This window comes from Equus caballus, chromosome 4 (genome assembly GCF_041296265.1).
Source record: "Equus caballus isolate H_3958 breed thoroughbred chromosome 4, TB-T2T, whole genome shotgun sequence".
NCBI classification, from domain to species: Eukaryota; Metazoa; Chordata; class Mammalia; order Perissodactyla; family Equidae; genus Equus; species Equus caballus.
Window position 1 is genome coordinate 96458668 of NC_091687.1, and position 25227 is coordinate 96483894.

General features: G+C 40.6%; 1 protein-coding gene across 32 annotated transcripts in view; it reads right to left on the reverse strand.

Moving 5' to 3' along the window:
* Positions 1–25227, reverse strand: part of SVOPL (SVOP like) — a 96606-nt gene that overhangs the window by 24847 nt on the left and 46532 nt on the right. For 17 of the 32 annotated variants that reach the window (XR_011438276.1, XR_011438275.1, XM_014739283.3 and 14 more), the window contains 4 exons: positions 23654–23865; positions 22857–22968; positions 22084–22165; positions 20082–20171 (listed from right to left, as the gene is read on the reverse strand). Coding sequence is in view for 27 of the 32 variants with exons in the window: in XM_014739283.3 (XP_014594769.1) it covers positions 20082–20171; positions 22084–22165; positions 22857–22968; positions 23654–23865 (496 nt within the window). In the remaining 5 variants the exon portion in view is untranslated. Of the gene's footprint in view, positions 1–1899; positions 2018–20081; positions 20172–22083; positions 22166–22856; positions 22969–23653; positions 23866–25227 lie in introns of all 32 variants that reach the window. The other 15 variants (XM_070265924.1, XM_023639782.2, XM_070265922.1 and 12 more) reach the window with 5 other exon arrangements.

The following is a 25227-nucleotide window of genomic DNA, read 5'->3' on the forward strand; positions in this document are numbered from 1 at the left end:
CAGAGGGGAAGAGGGTTAAAAGTGAGTGAAAAGTGTAAAAGGGCACATATGTATAGTAATGGATAAAAATTAGACTATTGGTGGTGAGCATGATGCAGTCTATACAGAAACTGATAAATAATAATGTACACCTGAAATTACACAATGTCCTAAACCATGATGACATCAATAAAATAGAAGAAAAATGCACGATTGTAAAAATAGATTTCTCACCAAAGTAACCTGTAATTCTAACGGATTCTCACTCAAAAAAGCTGTAGGATTTTTGAGTTGATTTGAGAGAAAAAATGGTTCTAAAGTTAATTTGAATGAATTAACATGTAAGAAAAATCGGGAAACTTCTGAGAACATGTGTGAGAGATGAGGGATCCTGAGGGGGTTTATTAGCCTAGGAGGCGTTAAACCAAGTTCCATTAACAGTGTGATATTGGTGCCAAAATAGAGGTCGGTAAAACAATGAGACAAAGTAGATCCAAGCATCAATGGAAATTTGATTCATTATAGTAGGGGCATGGTAAATCAATTGAGACAAAAGGATGATTAATGGCCTGGGAACAACCAGCTAGGCATTGTTTTGTTGCTTTTTAAAGCTGCCTTAAGCTTTAAATTTTAAGCTTAAGCTTTACCTCAGGCCTTAAGCACAAATAAAATGGTATATACATAAAAGAATTTAATGTTTTGGATGAAATGTTGAACTCCTTTAGAACTTTCAATGTTTTGGAAATATTTTTAGAAATATGGATGAACGAGTGATGAAGGCCATTAAGTGTGACACAAAACACTAACTCCTCAAGTAAAAATAACTGGTAAATAGACTATGTAAAAATTTAAAATTTTGCATGCCAAAAAACTTGATAGTAGAACCAACAGGCAAGCCACAATGAAAAAATGTCTGTAGTATAATAATAAATGGCAAAAGCTCTCTAGAAAAATTGCAAGTCACCTAAATAAGCAATTTATGAAAAAAAATCCAAACTATTTTTACAGACCTCAACTATGTAATTAAGTAAGAAACCTTTCCGTACCCTCTTGGTGTGTGTATGTGTATCTGGACATCCAACCCAAATTTTGCAATTCAGGAGGAAGTTCCATGTGTCTCTGCAAGTGACCATAACATATAGCTATGTAGATAGATGTAGACAGATATACAGATACTCACAGAAGTAAGTCTCTATATATACATACATCTCTGTATAATACATCCACATATAAACACACACACATATACAAATATGACTGGTAAACAGACACACCCAGACAGACAAATAATACATTCATAGAGAAGCATCTGGAAGAATATACCCAAAACTATTGAGATACAGTGATTGTCTCTGGTGATAGAATTACACAGAACTTTTCCTTTCTCTCTTATATATTCCTATATATGAAATTTTATAACAAGCATATTTTTATATTCAGAAAAACATCCAAAATGACTTTAAACTTTATTAATAAAAAGTAGTAAAAACACTGAACCATATTTCTGACTCAAGTTGAAAAAAGTTAATAAACCTAATAAGTTAGTGCAAAAGAATAAAAACTAAAGCCTTAATGAATAAATTAGAAAACGGAAAAAAATGGGCTTGATAAATTGACCCAAGAGCTATTTTATTTTAGAAAAAAATAAAATAAAGCTAGTTATAAATGAGAGTGAAAATCACATAAATGCATGGAATTAAGAATGTAAACAAGGAAATAATTACTAATACAGAGGAAACGAAAAGAATTATAGAGATTACTCCCCACAGTTCTTTGCTAATACCCTTGAATTAAGCAAATATTCAATAAAAATGTTTCCTGACATTTACTCAAGAAAACACATAAAGCCAAGAGAAGCAAATAATCAGAAAAGAAACAGAGAGGCCAAGGAAGTACATCCTCAGAAGTGCCAGGATTCACCTTCACAGATCAGTTCTGTCCAATCTCCCAGAAGGAGTCCAGGGAAAGAAGAAAAGTTTCTTATTTCTTTTTCAATGAAAGCAATTCTGGTCGATTCCGGGAACAATGGTTCCAGAACCTAACAAAGATAAAATGTATACAAATAGAAACCAACTGCCATCTCATGCACGGATATTGATTCAAAGATTATAAATAAAATACTGGAGGATAAAACTCAGTGGTTCACTAAAAGAAGAAAATTCTCTGGCCAAGTGGGGTCCTTGCCACTGCCACACCTGCATCATGGTCTAAAGGCTCTGCGTGCCCACTCCTGCTCCCTCTCTCATTTGCCCTCTCAGGTGTTTTCCAATAAATCTCTTGCATGTGTGATTCCATGTTAACATCTGCTTTTCTGAGGACCCAAACTCATCTATAACATATTTCAGTAAAACAGTTGGATACAAAATTAATATGAAAAATAAATTCACTTTCTATATACAAAAAATAACCAGTTAGAAACATCATTCACAAAGTGTTTGGAATGCCCATTGTATGCCAGGCACTGGAACAGGAGCTAAGAATACAAAAACTAGCAAAAGAGGCACACATCCCTGTCCTCATCATGGGGCTTAAAGTCTATTGGAAGAGAGATTTTAAATAGCCAGACAAATAAATAGGCAATTATAATCTTTTTTTTTTTTGAGGAAGATTAGCCCTGAGCTAACATCTGCTGCCAATCCTCCTCTTTTTGCTGAGGAAAGCTGGCCCAGAGCTAACATCTGTGCCCATCTTCCTCTACTTTATTTATTTTTTTTTTTGAGGAAGATTAGCCCTGAGCGAACATCTGCTGCCAATCCTCCTCTTTTTGCTGAGGAAGACTGGCCCTGAGCTAACATCCGTGCCCATCTTCCTCCACTTCACATGTGGGATGCCTACCACAGCATGGCTTGCCAAGGGGTGCCATGTCTGCACCCAGAATCCAAACTGGTGAACCCCGGGCCACCGAAATGGAATGTATGCATTTAACCGCTGCACCACCTGGCCAGCCCTAGGCAATTATAATCTGGTAAGCAATATAAAAAAAAATTTCAAAGTGCCTAAGAGCTCATAATAGCAGGGGAACCAGACTTAATTTAGGGCATCGGGGAGGGCTTTCCTAATCAGGGAATGAATCACAGCTAACTGGAGGTGGCGATGGGGTAGGAGGGCAGAAAGAGTTTCCAATCCAAGGGAATAGCAAGTGAGAAAACTCTAGAAGGAAATAACTGTGGTGCTTTCAATAAACTACAAGAACCAGATTGCTTATAGCTAAGTAAATGGCAGATAAGAGTACAAAATGCAGGCCTCATTGGTAGAGCCCTGTAAACCATGTTGAGGATTTGAGTCTGTCTTTGTGAGGAAGGGCAAGGGTGAGATAATAAAGGGTTATAAGCACAAAATAATGTAAGATGCATATGAAGGAAATGAGTTGAAGGAGAATGAGAACATACAGTCTGAACCCTATTTTAGCAGTCCAATGAAAGATGGGCTAGTTTCAACCAGAGTGGGGCTGGTAGTGGAAAAGGAGATAAGATGAATGATTCAGCATCTTTTAGGATGTTAAATCTACATGGTTTGGGGACTGAATAAGACCATGAGAGAGAAGGGAATGGATAAAGACGACTGACTCCTAGGTTGGATAGTAAGGCCATTCACTGATGGAAGCTGTGGAAGAAGAGTCGATTTGGGGAGAAATGTTATGAGCTTAATTTCAGACATGCTGAATTTAAGATGATTTTGAGACATTCAAATGGAAATGCTGAGGAGGTGACTTGATGTATGAATCTGGAGCTCAGAAGAAAGGTCTAGTCTAGAGATACTAATTTGGGAGTCATGAGCATAGAGTTGGTAATTAAAATCATAAAAATGGGTGAAATCACCCAAGTAGAGAGTAAAATATGAAAAGATGAGGGCCTAATATTGAGCAATAAGAATCTCCAACAATAAAGAAAGAGTAGAGGAAGATACAAAGAGATTGAGAAGGAACAGCCAAAGATGTAGGAGGTGAACTGCACGAGAGCAAGGTGATGGATGCCGTGGGAAGGAACAGAGAGCAAGGGTGTGGCCATCAGTCTTTAAAGTGAGGGAGAGGTCAAGTGAGATGCGGGATTAAAAGAAGGTTTGGATTTAGAGAAGGGAAGGTCCCGGAGACTTTATTAAGAATCATTTCGCTTGAGTAGGGGTGGCTGCAGCCAGGTTGGAGGGGGTGAAACAGTGAGGAGAAGCAACCCGTTTAAGTAGTTTGCCTGGAAAGAGAGAGTCAATGGGGTTGAGTTAATGGTCGGTAAACTATAGAATCTTAAATACATTGAAACGCTGACTGGGAGGATTCACACGGAGGGATAGATTGAAACCACAGGACAGATACAATTATAAACCTGAAAAACTCAGAGACTCAAATGAAAAACCATCCAGAATGAGTTCAGTAAGTGGCTTTTGAAAAACCAACAGATAAAAAAGCTCAATAGCCTTTGAAGTACAAATAATTAGTTAGAATGTCAGACTAGAAGTTATAATGAAAGAAAATAATGTATTTACAATAACAATGAAAAGCCTTAAAATGCCTAAGAATGAACTTAACAAGATGTGCAGGATCTGTTTGAGGAAAACAATAAAATCCCAGCAAGGAGTATAGAAGGAACATTGAACAAATGGAGAGACAAACCTTGTTCTTAGACAGGAAGACAACACTAAGAAAAAAGAGTCAACTTTTGCTAAATGAACTGATACATTTAACAAATTAGCAATTAAAATCTTAATAGGATTTTGGCAGACAAGGGAGGCACATTGTAACTAAATGATTTTAAAGCTTATCTGAGGAAGAAGAGCAATAAGGTGGGCCTTAAATAGCTAGTTTTAAAAAATAAAGCTCATTTGACTAATGAAAAGAATCTGACAGTGACAAAACCAGACAGATCAATGGACTAAAATAGTGAGGCTAGAAATAGACCAAGTAATTGTGGGAATATAAGCAAACAGACATTTCTAATCCATGAGTAAGAAACAGGTTATTCAATAAATAGTGTAGGGACAACTGGCCTGCTATTTAGGAAATCATAAAACTGTTTCCTGCATTAGATCTCACACTTCAATACTCCGATGGCCTGGAAGAGGGTACATCAGGGATTTCTGGGTCAGAATCTGGGATGCATTCACTTGGTTGCATACTTATAAGTATAAGTTGTATACTTATGATTTTGACACTTTCATATGTATATTAAACTTCAATAAAAAGTTCACACACTCTCTTTAAAAAAGAGAAAGCCAAGAAGGACTGGAAGAAAAGAGAGATGTGTATTTTCATAATCCTGATCACAGAACCCAGAAATTGTAAAGGAAAATACTGATAAATTTAAGTGTCTATGAACTTACAGTTTGTGTACAGAGAAAGGATAACATAAACAAGAATTAAAGACAAATGGAAAACTGGGGGTAATATTTGCAATACATCAGAAAAATGGTTAAAATCCTTTATGTCTATGAAGGACTCTCATAAATCAATGTCTTAAAGACCAAATTGAAAAACGGGGAAGGACTTGAATGGGAAAGCTAAAAAAGATAAAGATAAAGATAAAAAGATAAAGATAATTGGGTATTTAAAATGTAAAATTAAAATAAAATGTAAAAAGAATATTGTGTTTCATGCCTAATAAAGAAATAGTAATTACAAAAACAAAGAGATATCATTTATTGCCAATGAGATCAGCCAAGATGAAAAAGACTAACAAAACCAGTTGGCAAATATGTGAGGCAGCAGGGCCTTCACATTGGTACAACCTTCCCAAAGAGAATTTTAGCACAATCTATCAAAATGGCAAAAGCAGACCTTTGACCTACCAATCCAATTTCTAGAAATTTATCCCAAAGAGATAATTACATAGTTGGATAAAAATGTAACCACGAGGATGCTCATTACTGTTGTTTATAATGGAAAAATATCAAATAGTCTAGATATTTACCAATACAGAACTGATAAATTGAAAAGTAACTTTTGGAGTATACAATGACGTATTTTTCAGCATGACAAATGGCTTGACTTTTATTCTTATTGACATGAAAAATGTCTGCAACATACTGTTGTGTGCAAAAAGCAGGCTATAAAAAGTACATGAAGGCTCCATTGCAAGATGGCGATGGAGGATCCTGAACTTACCTCCTTTCATGGACACACCAAATCTACAGTGACAAGGTTTTCACATATAAAGGTATGTGAGGTAACCACTTGAGTTCAAAACGAATTCAGCTTGAACTAACAAGCCTGAGTTATGGCCTATCAAACATACATTGTACATCTGCTTATCCATTAAATGATGCACTCTCTGAAGATAAGATTGCACACTTCCCCTCCTCCACCCTATTAGTAATGCCTGGATTAGTCCCTTTCCTGACACCAGGGTCATGTTGACCTGCTACTCTGAAACTGAATACCTCTTTGAAACTTTGATGGAAAAGTATCCTGGGTGTGTTTAATGTATCCTGGGTGGGTTCTTTATTCTAAAAAGATATAAGAATGTACTGAAACCCATGTTTCTCTGGAACACCTTCTAAGGCCTTCCCAGGTTATACTCCTCACTCTGCCTCATAATAAACTCACCCCAATTTTGATTTATAGGTTGGTTACGGATTATTTGCCCCAACAACAGCTATGTATGAAACAATTTCCTCATAAAGAAACCCAAAAACTAGTTGAGCAACTACCATACATCAGACAAACCAGAAAAAAACCCTCATCAGAACAAGTAGGAGAGACTGAGACACAATCCTGCCATAAACTCCCCCCCTGGTGTGGTGACCCAAAATCCGGAGGGAACTGACAATCCTGAGCTTTTCCCTGAGGAGCTAAGGGTTTGAACCCCACATCTGGCACCCCAACCTTTAAGACTTGCACCTGAGAGACTAGCCCCCAAAACCTCTAACTTTGAAAGCCATTTGACTAATGGAAAGAATTCTAATGTCAGATTCTTTTCATTAGTCAAATAAGGCTTGTGTCTATGAGACCCACAGGGCTATAGTGAACTAAGAAATGTTCTTAAAGGGCTCACATGGACTCACCTGATTACCCCCTCAGGGCCCAGCACAGAGGCAGCCCAAGGAAACACGTCTAATCTTTCTGTGAAAGACCCTCATTTGTTATCTTAAAGCATTGCCCGAGGGGTAGGCATCTACTTTTTTTTTTTTGAGGAAGATTAGCCCTGACCTAACATCCGCTGCCAATCCTCTTTTTTTTGCTGAGGAAGACTGACCCTGAGCTAACATCTGTGCCCATCTTCCTCTGCTTTATATGTAGGACACCTGCCACAGAATGGCCTGCCAAGTGGTGCCATGTCCGCACCCGGGATCCGAACTGGCGAACCCCAGGCCGCCAAAGCAGAACACGCGCACTTAACCGCTGCATCACCAGGCCAGCCCCAGGTGTCTACTTTAACACACATCTAGGGGCTTACTGAAATACTCTCCAAGGATGAAGGCTGCTGAGTGCCATCTTTGCACTTTCCCTCTACCTTCCTCTAGATCTCTGGTATCCCCCAGAAAGGAGTTTGTGCACACATCTGGTGCCCCAGTTTTTGTGGCTAACACCCAGAAGACACCCCTTGATTGTCTGGCTTGGGCAGCCAGCAGGGCTTATGTTTGTGGGGCCCACAGGACTGTAACAAATGGAGAAAGTTCTTAACTGGCTCTACCCCAGAGCATAGCAGCCAAGAGCCAGCAGACTAAAATGCCATATTTCTGGGAAAGAGGCCTATTAGTTTATACTCATAACTGTGGCCTGGGGGGCAGGCTTCTAATTAAACACATGTCTAGGGGCTAACTGATACCAGCTCAACACAAGGTTGACATAAGGGAAGACATATTGTAGAAAAGAAACTGTATTGTAAATTTGAATGACCTCTGATTAACCAACCCAGACATGCTCTGTAGATTTTATGGCCTTTCCCAGATGCTAGAAGTTGATAACTTTGTTCTTTTGAGTTCCTTAGGAATGTGATGACCCCTGGGCAGAGAGTCTATGTTGAATAGCCATCATCAATGACAACTGAAAGATCAGGGTATAGGGCATTGCTCCAGTCTCTGATGCCTATCCACTAAAACAAAACACTATCAGGAACTAAGGCAGATGTCTGCCCCCACCTGTTGAGGAGGTGGAGGCCCCACTGGGATTAGGTCTATTTTTCAGGGACTGTTAAAATTTGGGTTGTCTATACTTCTTACCCTTCTGGTCAGATACTTGAATATAAAATGTGCTTTTAGATGTTGTTGCAAAACTATTGAGCAAGGTAAAAAATTCTAATAATGCAAAATGTCAACCTGAAGCCAGAAATAAGAGAATATTTCCAAATGAGTGCTAAACAGTTTCAGTTTCATTCCTCTAACCCATATCTATGCCCAATTCAGCAGGGAGTAGCTAGATAGGTTGTCACCCTGAACCCCTCGAGAATGAGGAATGACCAAAGAACAGGGGAGATTAAAACCAGGAAACAGTTAGCCATTGATGATTAAGTATCTAGGAACTATAGTTTTTTCCTTTTTGCAATTACTTATTATAGCTTTTAGTTGTTCCTTCACCCATCGTTAACTGTGCTGTTTAAGCAATATGCTACCTGACTCCCACTAGGTTCCTGTAGATAACATCTCCCTTACCATGGGGGTCACCATGGTCACCATGGTAATGGGGATTTGAGCTGTTTTGCAGGAATTAGAACCCCTTGTCCACTTCAAGCAGGTTGAGACCACCCACCCATCCACTAGGCCTATGCGGACGTCCAATAAGTGACCTTTTGATGTCAAGAGGCTAAGAACTCCACCCTCAGATCATGCTAACACCGCCATTTTGTGAACATGTGTCCTGTGACGAAGTATGAAGTCTGACTATGCTTGTGCAGATCATCAACTATCTCCAATCATCTCTCTCCACGTTTCAGACCACTTTGCCCCCCTACGCCATAAATATCCCTGAGCCCCCATTTTCAGGGAAGAGGATTTGAGACTCATTCTCTTGCTTCCTCACCTGGCTGCTTTGTGATTAAAACCCTCTCTCTGCTGCGATCTTGTCATCTCAGTGTTTGGCTTTCCAGGTGGGCAGGCAAAAATGAAGCTGGTGTGGTAACACAACTGTAATCCTCTCCTGCGACCTCAGAGGGTGAACGCTGTCTTTGTGATCTCCCTCCGGCTCACTCCAGGTCACTGGTATCACCTGGAAAGGAGCTTGTGCATGTCTGGTGCCCCAGTTTTTGTGGCTGCCACACAGGGGACACCCCTTGATCACCTGGTTCTGATGGCTAGTGGAGCTTACATTCATGGGTCCCATAGGACTATAACAAATAGTTCTGAACTGTTTAGCCAGCCCACACCCCCAGCCCAGGTCACAGCACAGAGGCAGCAGACTGAACCACACCCCCAGTCCTTCTGTGAAAAATGCCTATCTGCTTATCTTCATAGCTGTGGCCTGAGAGGCAGACTTCTACTTAAGCACACATCTAGGGGCTGATTACAATCCTTTCCAGAGACCAGGGGTGCCAGTGGACACCATCTTTGCACTCTTCCTCTGCTCTGTGCCAAAAGTAGTAAAAATAACTATAACTACTATAATTTTTAATGGATACACAAGATGAAAAGATGTAAATTGTGACATCAAAAGCAAAATGTGGGGGAGGTAAAAATGTAGAGCTTTAGAATGCATTTGGGCTTAAGTTGTCATCAACTTAAAATAGACCGTTATATCTATAAGATGTGTTATGTAAGCCTCATGTTAACCACACAGCAAAATCGTATAGTAGATACTCAAAAGATAAAGAGAAAGGAATCCAAGCATACCACTATAGAAAATCATCAAATCACAAAGGGAGAGCAAGAGAAAAAGAAACAAAGGAACAAAGCCAGAAAACAATTGACAAAATGGCAATAAGTACATACCTATCAATAATTACTTTAAATGTAAATGGACTAAATTCTCCTTTCAAAAGACATCGAGTGGCTGAATGGATTAAAAAAAACAAGACCCATCTATATGTTGCCTACAACAGACTCACTTCAGATGTAAGGACACACACAGACTGAAAGTGAAGGGATAGAAAAAGATATTCCATACAAATGGAAAACAAACCAGATCCCAGACATGGACATGGCACCGCTCATCAGGCCACATTGAGGTGGTGTCCCACATGGCACAACCAGGGGCATTCACAACTAACATATACAACTATGTACTGGGGGGCTTTGGGGAGAATAAAAAAAAAAGACAAAGACTGTAATAAGAGACAAAGAAGGTCATTACATAATGATAAATGGGTCAATCCAACAAGAGAACATAACATTTGTAAATATTTATGCACCCAACATGGGAGCACCTAAATACAGAAAGCAAATATTAACAGACCTAAAGGGAGAAATAGAGAGCAAGACAATAATAGGAGGGGACTTTAACACCCCGCTTTCACCAACAGATAGATTATCCAGACAGAAAATCAATAATTGGACTTAAACAACAGGTTAGACCAGATGGACTTAACAGATATATACAGAACATTCCATCCAAAAGCAACAGAATACACCTTCTGAAGTGCACATGGAACATTCTCCAGGATAGATCATGTTAGGCCACAAAACAAGTTTTTTTTTTTTTTTAAAGATTTTATTTGTTTTTCCTTCTTCTCCCCAAAGCCCCCCGGTACATAGTTGTATATTCTTCATTGTGGGTCCTTCTAGTTGTGGCATGTGGGACGCTGCCTCAGCATGGTTTGATGAGCAGTGCCATGTCCGTGCCCAGGATTCGAACCAACGAAACACTGGGCCGCCTGAAGCGGAGCACGCAAACTTAACCACTCAGCCACGGGGCCAGCCCCACAAAACAAGTTTTAATAAATTTAAGAAGAGTGAAATAATTATCAAGCATCTTTTCCAGCCACAATGGTATGAACCTAGTAATCAATAACAAGAAGAAAACTGGAAAATTCACAAGTACATGGAGATTAAACAACATGCTACTAAACAACCAACAGGTCAAAGAAGAAATCAAAAGAAAAATCAGAAAATAACTTAAGACAAATTAAAATGGGAATACAACATACCAAAACTTATGGATGCAGCAAAAGCAGTTCTAAGAGGGAAGTTCAGGTTGGACCCATGGCCGAGTGGTTAAGTTCACGTACTCTGCTTCGGTGGCCCAGGGTTCACTGGTTTGGATCCTGGGCATGGACCTATGCACTGCTCATCAAGCCATGCTGAGGTGGTGTCCCAACAGAAGAACTAGAATGACTTACAACTACGATATATAACTATGTACTGGGGCTTTGGGGAGGGGAAAAAAAAAAGAGGGAAGTTCATATTGACAAGTGCCTACATCAAGAAACAAAAAAAAGATCTTGAACAACCTAACTCTACACCTCAAAGAACTAGAAAGAAGAACAAATGAAACTTAAAATTAGTAGAAGGAAACAACAAAGATCATTAGTGGAAATAAAAAGACAATAGAAAAGATCGATGAAACTAAGAGCTGGTTTTTTTTGACAAGATAAACAAAATTGACAAACTTTTAGCTACACTTACCATGAAAAAAATTAAAGGACTCAAAATCAGAAATGAAAGAGGAGACATTACAACTGATACCACAGAAATACAAAGAGTCACAAGAGACTACTGTGAACAATTATACTCCAAATTGGACAACTTAGAAGAAATGGATAAATTCCTAGACACACGCAATCTACCAAGACTGAACCATAAAGAAATAGAAAATCTGAACAGACCAATTACTAGTAAGGAGATCCAATCAGTAATCAAAAACCTCCCAACAAAAAAAGTCCAGGACTGGATGACTTCACTGGTGAATTCTACCAAACATTTAAAGAAGAATTAATACCAATCCTTCTCAAACTATTCCAAAAAATAGAAGAGGAGGGAACACTGTCAAACTCATTTTTTGAGGCCAGCATTACCTTGATACCAAAACCAGACAAGGATGTCACAAGAAAAAAAATGACAGGCCAATATCCCTGATGAACATAGATGTAAAAACCCTCAACAATCTATTAGCAAATCGAATTCAATAATACATTAAAAGGATCATACACTATAATCAAGTGAGATTTATTCCAGGGATGCAAGGATGGTTTAACATTCACAAATCAATGTGACATACCACATTAATGAAACAAAGGATTAAAATCATATGATCATCTCAAAAGATGCAGAAAAACCACTTGACAAAATTCAACATTCATTTATGATAAACCTTTTCAACAAAGTAGGTATAGAGGGAATGTACTTCAACATAATAAGGCCCATATATGACCAGCCCATAGTTAACATCATACTCAATGGTGAAAGGCTAAAAGACTTTCCTCTAAGATCAGGAAAAAGACAAGGATGCCCACTCTCGCCGCTTTTACTCAACATAGTATTGGAAGTCCTAAACAGAGCAATTAGGCAAGGGAAAAAAAAGCATCCAAATTGAAAAGGAAGAAGTAAAACTGTCACTATTTGCAGGTGACATGATAGTGTATATAGAAAACCGTAAAGACACCACCAAAAAACTGTTAGAAATAATAAATGAATTCAATAAAGTTGCAGGATATAAAATCAATATACAAAAATCTGTTGTGTTTCTATACACTAATAACAAACTATCAGAAAGGGAAATTAAGAAAACCCATTTACAATCATTGTCAAAAAAACTAAAATAAAATACCTGGAAATAAATTTAACCAAGGAGGTAAAAGACCTGTACATTGAAAACTGTAAAGACACTGATGAAAGAAGTTGAAGAAGACACAGATAAATGGAAAGATATTCCATGCTCATGGATTAGCTGAATTAATATTGTTAAAATGTCCATACTACCCAAAGCAATCTACAGATCCAATGGAATCCCTATAAAAATTCCAGTGGCATTTTTCACAGAAATAGAACAAACAATCCTAAAATTTTTATGGACCTACAAAAGACCCAGAAAAGTCAAAGCAATCTTGAGAAAGAAAAACAAAGCTGGAAGCATCACACTTCCTGATGTCAAACTACATTACAAAGCTATAGTAATTGAAACAGTATAGTATTGACATAAAAACAGACACATTGATCAATGGAATAGAATAGAGAGCCCAGAAATAAACCCACGCCTGTATGGTTAATTAATCTATGACAAAGGAGCCAAGAGTATACAATGGAGAGAGGATAGTCTCTTCAATAAACAATCCTGGGAAAACTGGACAGCCACATGCAAAAGAATGAAACCAGGCCACTATCTTAATCCATACACAAAATCAACTCTAAATGGATTAAAAACTTCAATATAAGATCCCAACCCACAGAACTGCTAGAAGAAAACAGAGATGGTAAGCTCCTTGGCATTGGTTTTGGTAATGATTTTTTGGATTTGACACCAGACACAAAGGCAACAAAAGAAAAAAAATAAACAAGTGGGACTACATCAAACTAAAAAACTTCTGCATAACAAACGAAGCCATCAACAAAATGAAAAGGCAACCTACAGAATAGGAGAAAATATTCACAAATCATATATCTGATAATGGGTTAATATCCAAAATATGTGAAGAACTCATACAACTCAATAACAAAAAGGTTACCACCTGATTAAAAAATGGACAGAGTGGGCTGACCCAGTGACATAGTGGTTAAGTTCATGTGACCTGGGGTTCACAGGTTCAGATCTTGTCACTGCTTGTCAAGCCACATTGTGGCATCATCCCACATAAAATAGAGGAAGACTGACAGAGATGTTGGCTCAGCAACAATTTTCCTCAGGCAAAAAGAGGAAGATTGGCAACAGACGTTAGCTCAGGGCCATTCTTCCTCACCTCCCCCCCCAAAAAATGGGCAGAGGATCTGAATAGACATTTTTCCAAAGAAGACATACAGATGGTTAACAGGTACATGAAAAAGTGTTCAAGATCACTAATCATCAGGGAAATGCAAATCAAAACAACAGTGAGATATCACTTCACATCTGTTAGAATGACTATTATCAAAAAGATAAGCAATCAGTGTTGGCAAGGATGTGGAGAAAAGGGAACCCTTGCTCACTGTTGATGGGAATATAAATTGGTGCAGCCACTATGGAAAACAGTGTGGAGGTTCCTCAAAGATTTTTAAATAGAATTACCATATGATCCAGCAATCCCATTTTTGGGTATTTATCCAGGAGAACTGAAAACACTAACTCAGAGATATCCGTAATCTCACGTTCACTGCAGCATTATTTACAATAGCCAAAACCTGGAAACAACTTAAGTGTGCATCTATGGATGAATGGATAAAGAAAATGTGACGTACAGATATAGATACAGATATAGACAAAATGGGATATTATTCAGCCATAAAAAAGAAGGAAATTCTGGCACTTGTGACAACATGGATGGACCTTGAGGGCATTACGCTAAGTGAAATAAGCCAGACTGAGAAAGGTAAATACTGTATAATCTCACTTAAATTCTTTAAATCTTGGAATCTTTAAAAACCAAACTCAGATATGGAACAGATTGGTGTTTGCCTGAGCTGAGGGATGGGGAGTCAGGGAAATGGATGAAGGTGTTTAAAAGGTACAAACTTTCAGTTATAAAATACATAAGCCCTGGGCATGTAAAGAACAGCATGGGCACTATAGTTAAAAATACTCTATTGTAGTTTGAAAGCTACTAAGAGAGTACATCTTAAAGATTCTCGGGGCTGGCATCATGGTCAAGCGGTTAAGTTTGCATGCTCCACTTCGGCGGCCCACGGTTTCACCAGTTGGGATCCTGGGCGTGGACCTACACACTGCTCATCAAGCCATGCTGAGGCAGCGTCTCACATAGAAGAACAAGAATGACCTACAACTAGGATATACAACTATGTGCTGTGGCTTTGGGGAGAAAAAATAAAAAGTTTTCATCACAAGAAAAGAAAAATTTGTAACTATGTGTGGTGAAGGATGTTAGCTAGATTCACTGTGGTGATCATTTGGTAATATATACATATATCAAATCACTATGTTGTACACCTGCAATGCATAATGTTATATGTCAATTATATCTCAATTTTTAAAAAGTATATGAACTATGACCATATTTGGGTAAAATGTATAAACATATTTATATATAATATACCTTGATATATTGAAAGAGTTTCATTAAAATATTTACACATATTATCCCTAGTAAAATATTAGGTAGTGAAATTTTAATTCTAGTTTGTAATTTTTTGTGTTTTCAGTGGGAGAAAAAAATCAAGATTGTATGTCATCAGTATTACTTTTGGCAATCTCTTAAATCACTGAAAATACAATAAACACAAACATATCTATGCCTGACCTTGACAAAGACTCTCCTTGACCAAACTCTCGCCAGGCTCCTTTAAGCCTCTGCTCGCTAGCCCTCAACTTTGGTCTATAAAGACCTGAACACACACTAACATAGTTTCTAAGAGCTCAAGGCCACATCCCTAGGATGATCCAGCTCCCCTCAAAGCACCTACCTGAGAAAACTCAAGGCTGCCAAAAGAACTGACTGTTTGTTCCAGTCAACACCTGAAGACAGGGCCCCTGAATGGGTTTCACATGGACCAACCCCCTCTTCCTACTTTTTTGCAATTTTGCACTTCCTTTATTCTGGGACCCTGCTCATCCTTTTCCCTCATTCTCTCTTTATTTATTCATTTTAAACTCTTTTTTTTTTTTTTTGGTGAGGAAGTTTGGCCCTGAGCTAACATCTGTTGCCAATCTTCCCCCTTTCTTCTTTTTTTCTCCCCAACACCCTGGTACATAGTTGTACATCCTAGTGCAAGCCCTTCTAGTTCTTCTATGTGGGATGCCACCACAGCATGGCTTGAGGAACAGTGTGCAGGTCCATGCCCAGGATCTGAACCAGAAAACCCAGGGCTGCCAAAGTGGAGTGCACAAACTTAACCACAATGCCACTGGGCTGGCCCTCTCAGGCTCTTTTTAAGACAGTCAGTCACCTCTGTACAAATCAGATTTGAATTCAGTTCACACTGGACTCTTTTCTCTATTGCAATAGTTATTAATGATCAAAATCTGTCCCTACCACTTTAGTGTCCAGCTTTGTTTATTTTTGATGACATACAGTTTCACTGCTTATCAGAAATGAGTATGAAAATATGAAATGGATGTATTTTTCATTCTGTTAACTTGTGAAGTTCTGTGGATGATCTTATGCGTTGATACATTGGATTTCCATGCTTCCAGAGAGGGCCAGGTATTTGGCAGGACAACAAATCATTGCTCAGTTGTGACAATTCAATTAGGGATTTTTGAGAGTCTTGAAAGATAAAAGTTTGTCTTTTATTCTTACCTATGGTAGATTTTTTTTTCTCCGCAGAAGTTTAAAATTTTTATGTAGTCTTTTCCTATATCTTTATACTATAAAAGAAAAGATTCCCCAGAATTCTGAAGTCTCCCTTTTCATGGAAGCAGTACATGGCAAAGTGAAATTAAAGTCTTCGTATAAGCTTGTTCCGTCCTTGGCCACCGACCCCGCAATTCACTCTGTATATAGCAACTGGAGTGCTCTTTATAAAATGCAAAGCTGATTACGTCACTCACCTACTTAAAACCCTTAAATTATTCCCACTACTCCTAAGAAAAAAATCCAAAGTCCTCATTAAGCCTAGAAGGCACATTCTCTCCACAGCTATTTTCTATTCCTGGAACACCATCTCGGCCCATCTCCAAGGCCTGTACCAGCCCACATCCCGCTTGAAATGCTACTTCCCCTTACCAACTGCAGGTGTCAACTCCAAGGTCACCTTCCCAGAGAGGCCTTTCCTAAAGAAACCTGTCACTCCTTTTCTCTTTATCGTATTAGCTCCAAAACACTTATCACAATCTGAAATTACCTGAAGTATTTGCATATTTATAAAATACTCAACTTGAATGTAAGTCTCCTGAGAGCAGGAATCTTGTGGTAGCGTGCTGCCAAATGTCTAACAGGTTTTCAAAAAGAAAGGCTCTGATGGTAGCATTTGCTAATGTCCATGGTATAAGTTAACACCATGGCTAATTTCAAGCTACGACGTGACACCAACCATCTTGCAAAATTTCCTGAGAAGTTAACAATCAGCTTTCACAAGCCAGGGCAGGCCAGCTCCCATCCAGCACGGGAACCTGGTCTGGCTTAGTTACTGCTGCAAACAAACAGAACAACGTCAGGCACAGAGGAGAGCGCTGCCGATGCTGGCTGACAGAATTGGGATAAAATAATTCTTCATTCTATTCTATCAAATATAGATTGTAGCTAATTGAGTCCTTTGTGGTGTTCTAACTGCCAAACTGCAGAAGAGGGTATCCAAAATTTGTAGAGAATTACCGTGAAAACATCTTGTTGAAGGGTCACCGAAATAGGCTCCTAAAGGAAGGAACTCTCCTGCCTCCTCACGAAGAGTCTCTGTTTGACTATCCAGCTTCTTTTTGAATCCTGAGAGGCTAAATGATTTCAGTCAGAAAGAGCAGAGAGCTGCTCACGAGAGAACAAACAGAGATCAGGGGAGGTTGTAGGAGGGCCCGAGAAGAGCTGGATCAGGCTGTGTTTCATTCGAGTTTGAACTTTGAGGGGTGAAGAGATTGAAGGATGAGACTGAACAGCAGGGCCGACTGCTATGCCATTGGTGACAGCAGAAGTGAGGCATCCAAAGCAGCTTTTTATAAGTTCTGCTGGCAGTCAAAAACGGCCTTCCCCATTGACACCTCTTTAAAAGCTTTTGTAAAGCTTTAAAATGCTTTCGATGCTTTTATTGGACGCTGGACTGCATTTCTTTTGATGTGGCATCACGTTAAGTCTGGTCACAAGAAAGCAGTCTTATTTGTGTTCCCCAGACCCTGTAGTCCCCACAGCTGTGTGGTCATGAGCTACAAGCGCCTGCAACACAAACCTGGGGTGAAGTCCATAGCCATGTACGTGCTGGAAGGACCTGAACCATCTACGGTACCAACAGCAGGCCCTACGTCACTGAACCGAGGAGTGCCTGGCTGGGGCTAAGGGGTCTGACTCCTTGAAGTTCCCTGGAATAAGTGAGGAGCAGTCCCTGATCACAGAGGAAGTGCTCTGTTCTCGTCCCATCTGTATATACTGAGTCTTGAATACTTCTGTAGCAAAATTCGCCCTTTTTTGTTTTCTTAGTCTATATACCCACAACTATTATTTCTACTACCATTAAAGTTTCTAACCACTAAACATCTTGAAACATTTTTCAAGAAATATTTTTATTAAACTTATAAATAGTCATTAGAACATATAAACATTTGACTGATTAATGTGTAAACGTTTTACTTTAACTGGTTTGATAGCCTGTTTTAGGGCAAAAGAAGAGTAGGAAGGAGGAGGAGGAAGAAAAGGAAAAGAAGGAGAGAAGGAGGGGAAAGAAGAGGAGGAGGAAGGAGAGGACTCAGTGGAAGGAGAAGCTGACCTCCCAGCTGGTACCTGCCGTGTCGACGGCCCGCCTCTCAGAGGGTGGGCCACAGACCAATTGCATCAGATTCGCTCGGGGTACTTGGTAAAACTACAGGCGATGGTCCCATATACAGAATCAATCTCTGGGTGGAGTCCAGGAATCTTCACATTATCAGGGGACCCCAGGAATTCTGATACGCACTGAAGTTTGAGACCCACGTGCACGGGAAGGCTGACTGGTTAGGGTGCTACCACTTATCTTCATTTTACAAATGAGCAGCCCATAGAAAGATGAGTGACTTAACTGGAAAGAGGTGAGAACTCCCTGGCTGCAGGATGCTAAGCAGAGCAGATCCTATGGCCTCAGGAGATCTGGTCCCAGTTGGGGGATCTTTCCTGGTCCACAAACCCACCAAAAGTGGTGTGGCCCCGAGGATAAATACCACAAGTACCAAGAGAAAATGCTCTAAGTGGTTGAGAACTAAGAGATTCAATTTCTAATTAAAGCTTGGGAAATAAACTATACCTTGGTCTGATCATCCAGAAATAGGATTAATATTTTACTGCTGTCTTTCACCATTAGGTTCTTTTCGAAAGTGGTGAAATAATAAGTATAAAAGAACTTTGAAAAGCAAAATCACAAGACAAAAGCTGTCCTCCTTTTTCCTTAAGACGAGTGGGACAAACACTCACAGAAAGGTTAAAAAACTAGTGGTAGTAAAATCTGCATGTTAGATTATAGGAAATACATGTTACAGTCTGCTCAGCCCATGACAGCCCCCTTTCTCCAAAACCTGCACCTCCCCCACTGCACTGATACTTAACCCTGACTCTTGGCTACAAGTCATTCAGCTCAAGTATGAAGAACTCGCCAGACCTGGCCAGCCAGAGTCCCTCTCTAGGGGTGCAGAGAGGCACATCAGTGTCTTCTGGCGGCTGGGTCTAAGGATATATGTTGGGGATTTGTGGGGCGGCCATGTACACAGGCAAGCACAGCACACTGGTCTCCAGGGAGAGAGGAGTAAAGGATGAATGCTCAGAGAGGAGGATGCATGACCGCGGGCACCAGACAGACATGAGGAGGACAGGGCCTGGGTCCCTGTCAGCCCCCCTGCCTGGATCAGGCCCTGCCAGCGCCCAGCCCCACTCCTGTCTTTGTTGCTGCAGCAGCCAGCTCAGGTGGATTTCCGTTTCTTGTGGCCAAAAGAGAGTGACCAGGGCAGGGGGGCCAGTTGTTTGGCCCTCTGAGGAACCATGACCCTGTGGGTCACCATATCTGCTTGTTCCCCTCCTGAAACAAGGCAACATCCACGGGTCCTGGCCACACCTAGAGTTTATCCCTGCCTGCACCTGGTTTGCAGAGCACTGGCCTTACCCTACCCAAAGCCACCTCCCTGCACCTCGGCTCAGCCCCCTGCATTTTTGTGCTCTGCTTTTCAATTGCACCCCTGGACTGTGTCGGGGTTAGAGCCTGTCATCATTCTTTTGCTCAAGCTCTTTGTGTCATCATTTCTTTTGCATCCTCCCCCAACGGTGCCCAACAAACTCCAAACCCAGCAAGCAATGCAATCCATGCTATTGACTGACTGGAAGCCTGGAAGCATTTATCCGGCCTCTTTCCCTACGCAAATTCGCCAAACAATGGGAAAACAGAACCTCAAGAAAACTCATGAAGTAAATAGAGAAACTTGGCTAAACCCTTAACCTAAAGGGACCCAGCCTCTCTCTTTCCGCGCCTCTCTCAGACTCATCCTCCCTACTGGACTGTACCTGGGATATAAATGGTGCCACCATTGCACCAATGCGACACAGGGAGCCGCTGGTCCCCATCCCCAAAGCACGCATCGTCGTGGGGTAGACCTAGAGGGAGGAGCGTAGAAAGCACCAATTAGCTTAGGCCCCTTCTCTCCCCTAGTCCTCTGCCCGTTCCTCCACAGGTCAGGCTTTGGTACATAGATGAAACGCCAAATATTCTGTATAGGTGTGTAGGATATAGAACAGAAGACATTCATTTTCTCAGGTAAACAACTTTGAATTTTAAAAATAAATATCAGAAAATAAACACTTAGAAATTATCCTTGAAGTAGACAAATTCCAAAATATGTGTTTAATTGAATAGTCCAATGTAATTTTAGAAAGGCAAGCTCTGGAGTCGGAAGATTTCCACTTTAGACCACAAACATATAAAGGTGGTTCTACTGACTGGAAAGAAGATACTCCCTAAATAGTAACAATCTACTGAAACCTTTAATACAGATACAGTGAAAAGAATTGGCCGGAGCGCCAGAAACAGGCTACACCACGCGCCATGTTCTCCCTGCAGAATCTTACGGCGTAGTCTACCCTCTCGCTGCCACTTCCTTGTGTTCATAGTAAATCCTCATTAATCTATACTTCACTCATTCAGAATTCTTGATAAGTAAATATCTCATAAATAAGATCCTAGAGAGAATACTTTCTATGAAAGAATGGTTTTTCAAAACGTTGGAAAATTTTCTCTTAATGCTATATAATACCGATAAAACAGTCATTGTCAATTGACATCTTGTGAGCCAGCATCTGTCAAATGCAAAAGCAAGATGCTTTCCGGCCTCAGAGGACACTGCTGTCTTTATGAGAAGGTCTGGGGATGGAGTGCCTTTTGGGGGAGGTGTTTTTCTTTTTCTGAAAACGAGGTTGCTGGCTATAACTGAAAATAATGGATTCCAATGCATGGTGATGTTTTTTTCTTTGTTTTGTTCACGTTTTGACAATTCTGGGAGATGGAAGACAATCTTCTTTAGGTACACATCTTTGATTCTTTTAAAAACTATAAATATCAGGAAAAAAATACTTAGAATGACTCTTTAAATGAACACATTCCAAAATGTATGTTAAATTGACTATTTGAAATACAACTTTGGAAGCACACCGTGGTACACATATGTTCTTAGGCTCATAAATTCACAAAATTCTAGAGGATTTTCTTAATAGAACTAAATGAAATATTGTGTATACGTCAAATATGTCATCATTTCCTATTTTTATCTGTCTGGGGGAAAAGAATATTTTTCTCTGTGGCTTTAATCGTTTTGACATTTCATATCTGTAATCTGAGCAGACTTACACATTTCCTGGGATGAAAATGGATGCAGCTTCCAATAGCACTGTTTTCTCTAGCACAATGAGTGGTAAAACTAGTTAAAATACTAAGTTTCCCCTTCAGGTTTTGTTTATTTCTAGGAATATTAGCTCTTTAAAGTGGGGGTTACTAGGAGATCTTCCAGCATCCTCAGGGAGTGCCTTGCATATAGATGTATTCATTCAATAAATTAAGAAAGAATAAATAAAAATGAAGAATATTCGACTTCAAGCTACATGCAGCAAATAACCGACGGAGGTGGATGTGATCTCTCCAAAGAATAAAGGAGAAAATATATTCTAATTTCAAAAAGAGAGAAATAGAGAATTTTACATTTTGATAGCAACATGCAGCTACCGACTCTTTCTTCTGGAAGCCCGGTGCTAAGGCAATGAGTTGGTTTTTGCATGCATGCTGTTTAGTAAGAAATGGAGGTTCTATCTTACTTCTCAGAGAATGGCTTTCACCAGACTCAATGGGGTAGGGGGAACTCCACGTCAAATAAACCTCCTGGTGTCGTTTTGATGGGATGTTTTTTAAAAATCATCAAAAGTCAACAGAAGCCAAGGTTGTGTTATCTGAGGACAGATACCCTCTCTGAGCAGCTCACCCTGTGTGTCCTGATGGAACCAATCCCTTCCCAAAACTAACCTCAGCGGTGTAGATGTAGATGGTGTTGAAGTTGGCTGCCACCAAAGCCCTCAGCATGAAGAGGAAGCCAACGAGGCCAGCACTAGGGAGCAAGAAGCCAGGGAAGTTGGGAAAGGCGAAACAGAGGGCCTTCCGGGGCCCCAATCCAAGCATATTACAGATGCCCACACACACCCACAGGTAGCCAGGTTCTGGGGAGGTGCTGCTTCTCAACTGGCCTGATTGTGGGGTCCTAAAGCAAATGCCTGACTCAAACCTACCAGCACCCTCTCCACTCCCCTAAGTGTGCCATTCCAGCCTGGCCACCTAGATCAGCACATCTTCTGCCACCACCCCCCAAAAATGGTTCGGATAGTTTGCAGAATGATAGATATTATCATTTAGGCCACTCTAGGGTCACAAATTAAGAGTGAAATGAACTTTCACGCCACAGGTACGTTATCTATATCACTAAACTATCTTGACAGTGGTCTGGATAATGAGGTAAACAACTAGGATCCCAATTCTCCAGGAAGCTTTGCATCAAGATCCTAAATGTCTCGGTGGGCACCAACATTGATTCCCACGTCCTGTGATAGCTGAAGGGGGAGCCAGGTCAGTGGGAAGAGGGAAGTGGCAGGTACCAGGCAAGATGGCTCTGAGCAGCCCATTCTCCACCCTCCTGGTAAAAGGGACTTGCCCCCGACCCCCGCTGAACACCACCGGTCAGGAGACCCCATTTTAAAACCACTGCACAAAACTAGATGGTTTTGAAGCAACCAGAGAGAAAGTACCTTGAAGTGCAAATATTGAGGAGAAGGAAGAACAAAGCCGTGCATCCCATGGTGATAGAAAGGCTCAGCCGTCTTCCCAGGAAATTAATGCCCAGGATATTTAAAGGATTCACTAGAAAGCAAATGACAGAGACAATTTCTGGACCCTTGAAAGTCAGTGGCATTTATCAACATTAGCACGGATTCCTCATTGTCATTTCAGAAAGAAGCAACTTCATCCAAACCTCATCTATATTCCAGCCAAAACTCAGTCACACTGTCATCAACTTCATGACTCCTTCAATATACTTTTTCCTTGTGGGTCCAAGAATGACAAGCACTGGTGTATAAAAAGGATATTTTATGCCCAGAATGCTTATAACATCATTTGTGTCTATTATAATTTGCCAGCTTACTAGACTTATATTTTAAATCTTCTATACTGTTTTTTTTAAATCAAATTCAAGGTGCCACTGATTTTTAAGTACCATTATTTTATGTGTACTAAAACAGAAAGTGCTACAAATTGAAATCCAACAAGCCATGGTAAGTCACATCCCAGACTGAGATGTTAAAACGTGAAAAGCAGAAATGCATCATGGAATTGATATAATACCATAATTCAAGGCTCTACTCCTCCAGACTTCTCCTCTCCACACCAATCCACGCTGGAGACATGTCGCAGGATTTGGGAACTTGTTCATTTCTACCAGGCAGAAGCCATGTCTATGATAGGGTCATACTTCTCTCCTCTGAGGCACTGAGTTGCCTGTCCCCCACCGGAAACAGAGGGGCCCAATACACAGAGGGACGCTTACGAGCAATTTCACCGATGGTGCTGATAATCATGGTCCGGTAGTCGGAGGGGGCAAACATGTGGCAGTGGCAGGGACTCTGGCTTCCTTCTGTATCCCCCAGGGTCACCACCACCTCAGACTCCAACTCAGGCTGCGAACCACAGACCAGGTCCCGCTCCAGCAGCTCGGCGCTGGCCAGGATGACCCCATAGTAGGCGAAAGAGATTCCCAGCCTGGAAGTGAGAGAGGATCAAAATTAGGAAAAGTTATCACCAGCCCTGAAGGTGGGGTGGCACCATGAGAGGTGGGGAGAAGTGGAGAGAGAGTTCCAGGTGGAAGGCATGGTGCAGGGGAAGGGAGCGAAAGCTGGGCTCACACAGCAGGGAGAGGCTGGAAGGGGTTGTTCACCAGAGGGGCGGTGGGAAACGGATTTGAGAGAAAGCGGGATGGGACTAGACAGTAGGAAGCGTGTGCAAAGTGTGCGAAGGAGTGGGAAGTTTGGATTCATTTTCTATCGCTGCTGTAACAACGCAGCGCAAATTTAGTGGCTTAAAACAACACACATCTAGTAGCTCCCAGTTCTGGAGGTGAGAAGTTCAGTGGTCTGGCTGATTTCTCTGCTCCTAGTCTCAAAAGGCAGAAATGAAAATGTAAGCAGGGCCGCAGGCCTTTCTGGGGAGGAGAATCATTTCCAAGCTCATCCAGATGGTTGGTAAAAATTCAGCTCCATGAGGCTTAGAACCCATCTCCATTTCCTTCCTGGCTGTTGACCAGTTATTTTCAGCTTCTACGGGCTTTCCTCATTCCTGTCTTCAAAGCTGCAACGGTGGGTCGAGTCCTTCTCATGCTTTGAATCTCTCTCTTCTCTCCTTCCACCTCCGCTTCCATTTTTCTCTTCTGTTCCATATCGGATTCCAGCTGGAGGAATTTCTCTACTTTTAAGGATGCAAATCATTAGATTGGGCCCACCTGCCAAATCCAGGCTACTCTCCCTATTTTAAGGCCCCTCACCTTAATTACACCTACACAGTCTCTTCACGTCAGCATCCACATCAATGTTTGAATCACCAGGAGCTGGGAATCTCGGGGGTGTCCTGTAGCAGCCTGGCCATCACAGTGTCTTCACAGGCCACGAGGAGCCACAGAAGGTTTTTGCTTTTGCTTTATACTTTCTTCTTGTCTTTTTTCTGTCTAATAGATATTTTGTTGAGATATAAAAATAACATACAGAAAAGTTCACATATCAAAGTCAAGAAAAAGAATGATAGCCTCCCAGAAAACCCCCTTGTGACCCTCTCAGTTTTGCAGAAATGGTTGCAAAAGCCAGTTGTAAAAGACATATGGAGACAGTCAGGGGATGTCACATAAGTTGTGGGCACTGGATGATATTAGCGTGGTGATTGCTCATCTTCTCAGTGTGATCATAGGATTGGAGTCACCTAAGAAAATGTCTTCACATGGAAGCAACCTAAGTGCCCATCAACAGACGAATGGATGAAGAAGATGTGGTACATATATACAATGGAATACTACTCAGCTGCAAAACAGAACAAAATCATTCCATTTGCAATAACATGGATGGACCTTGAGGGATT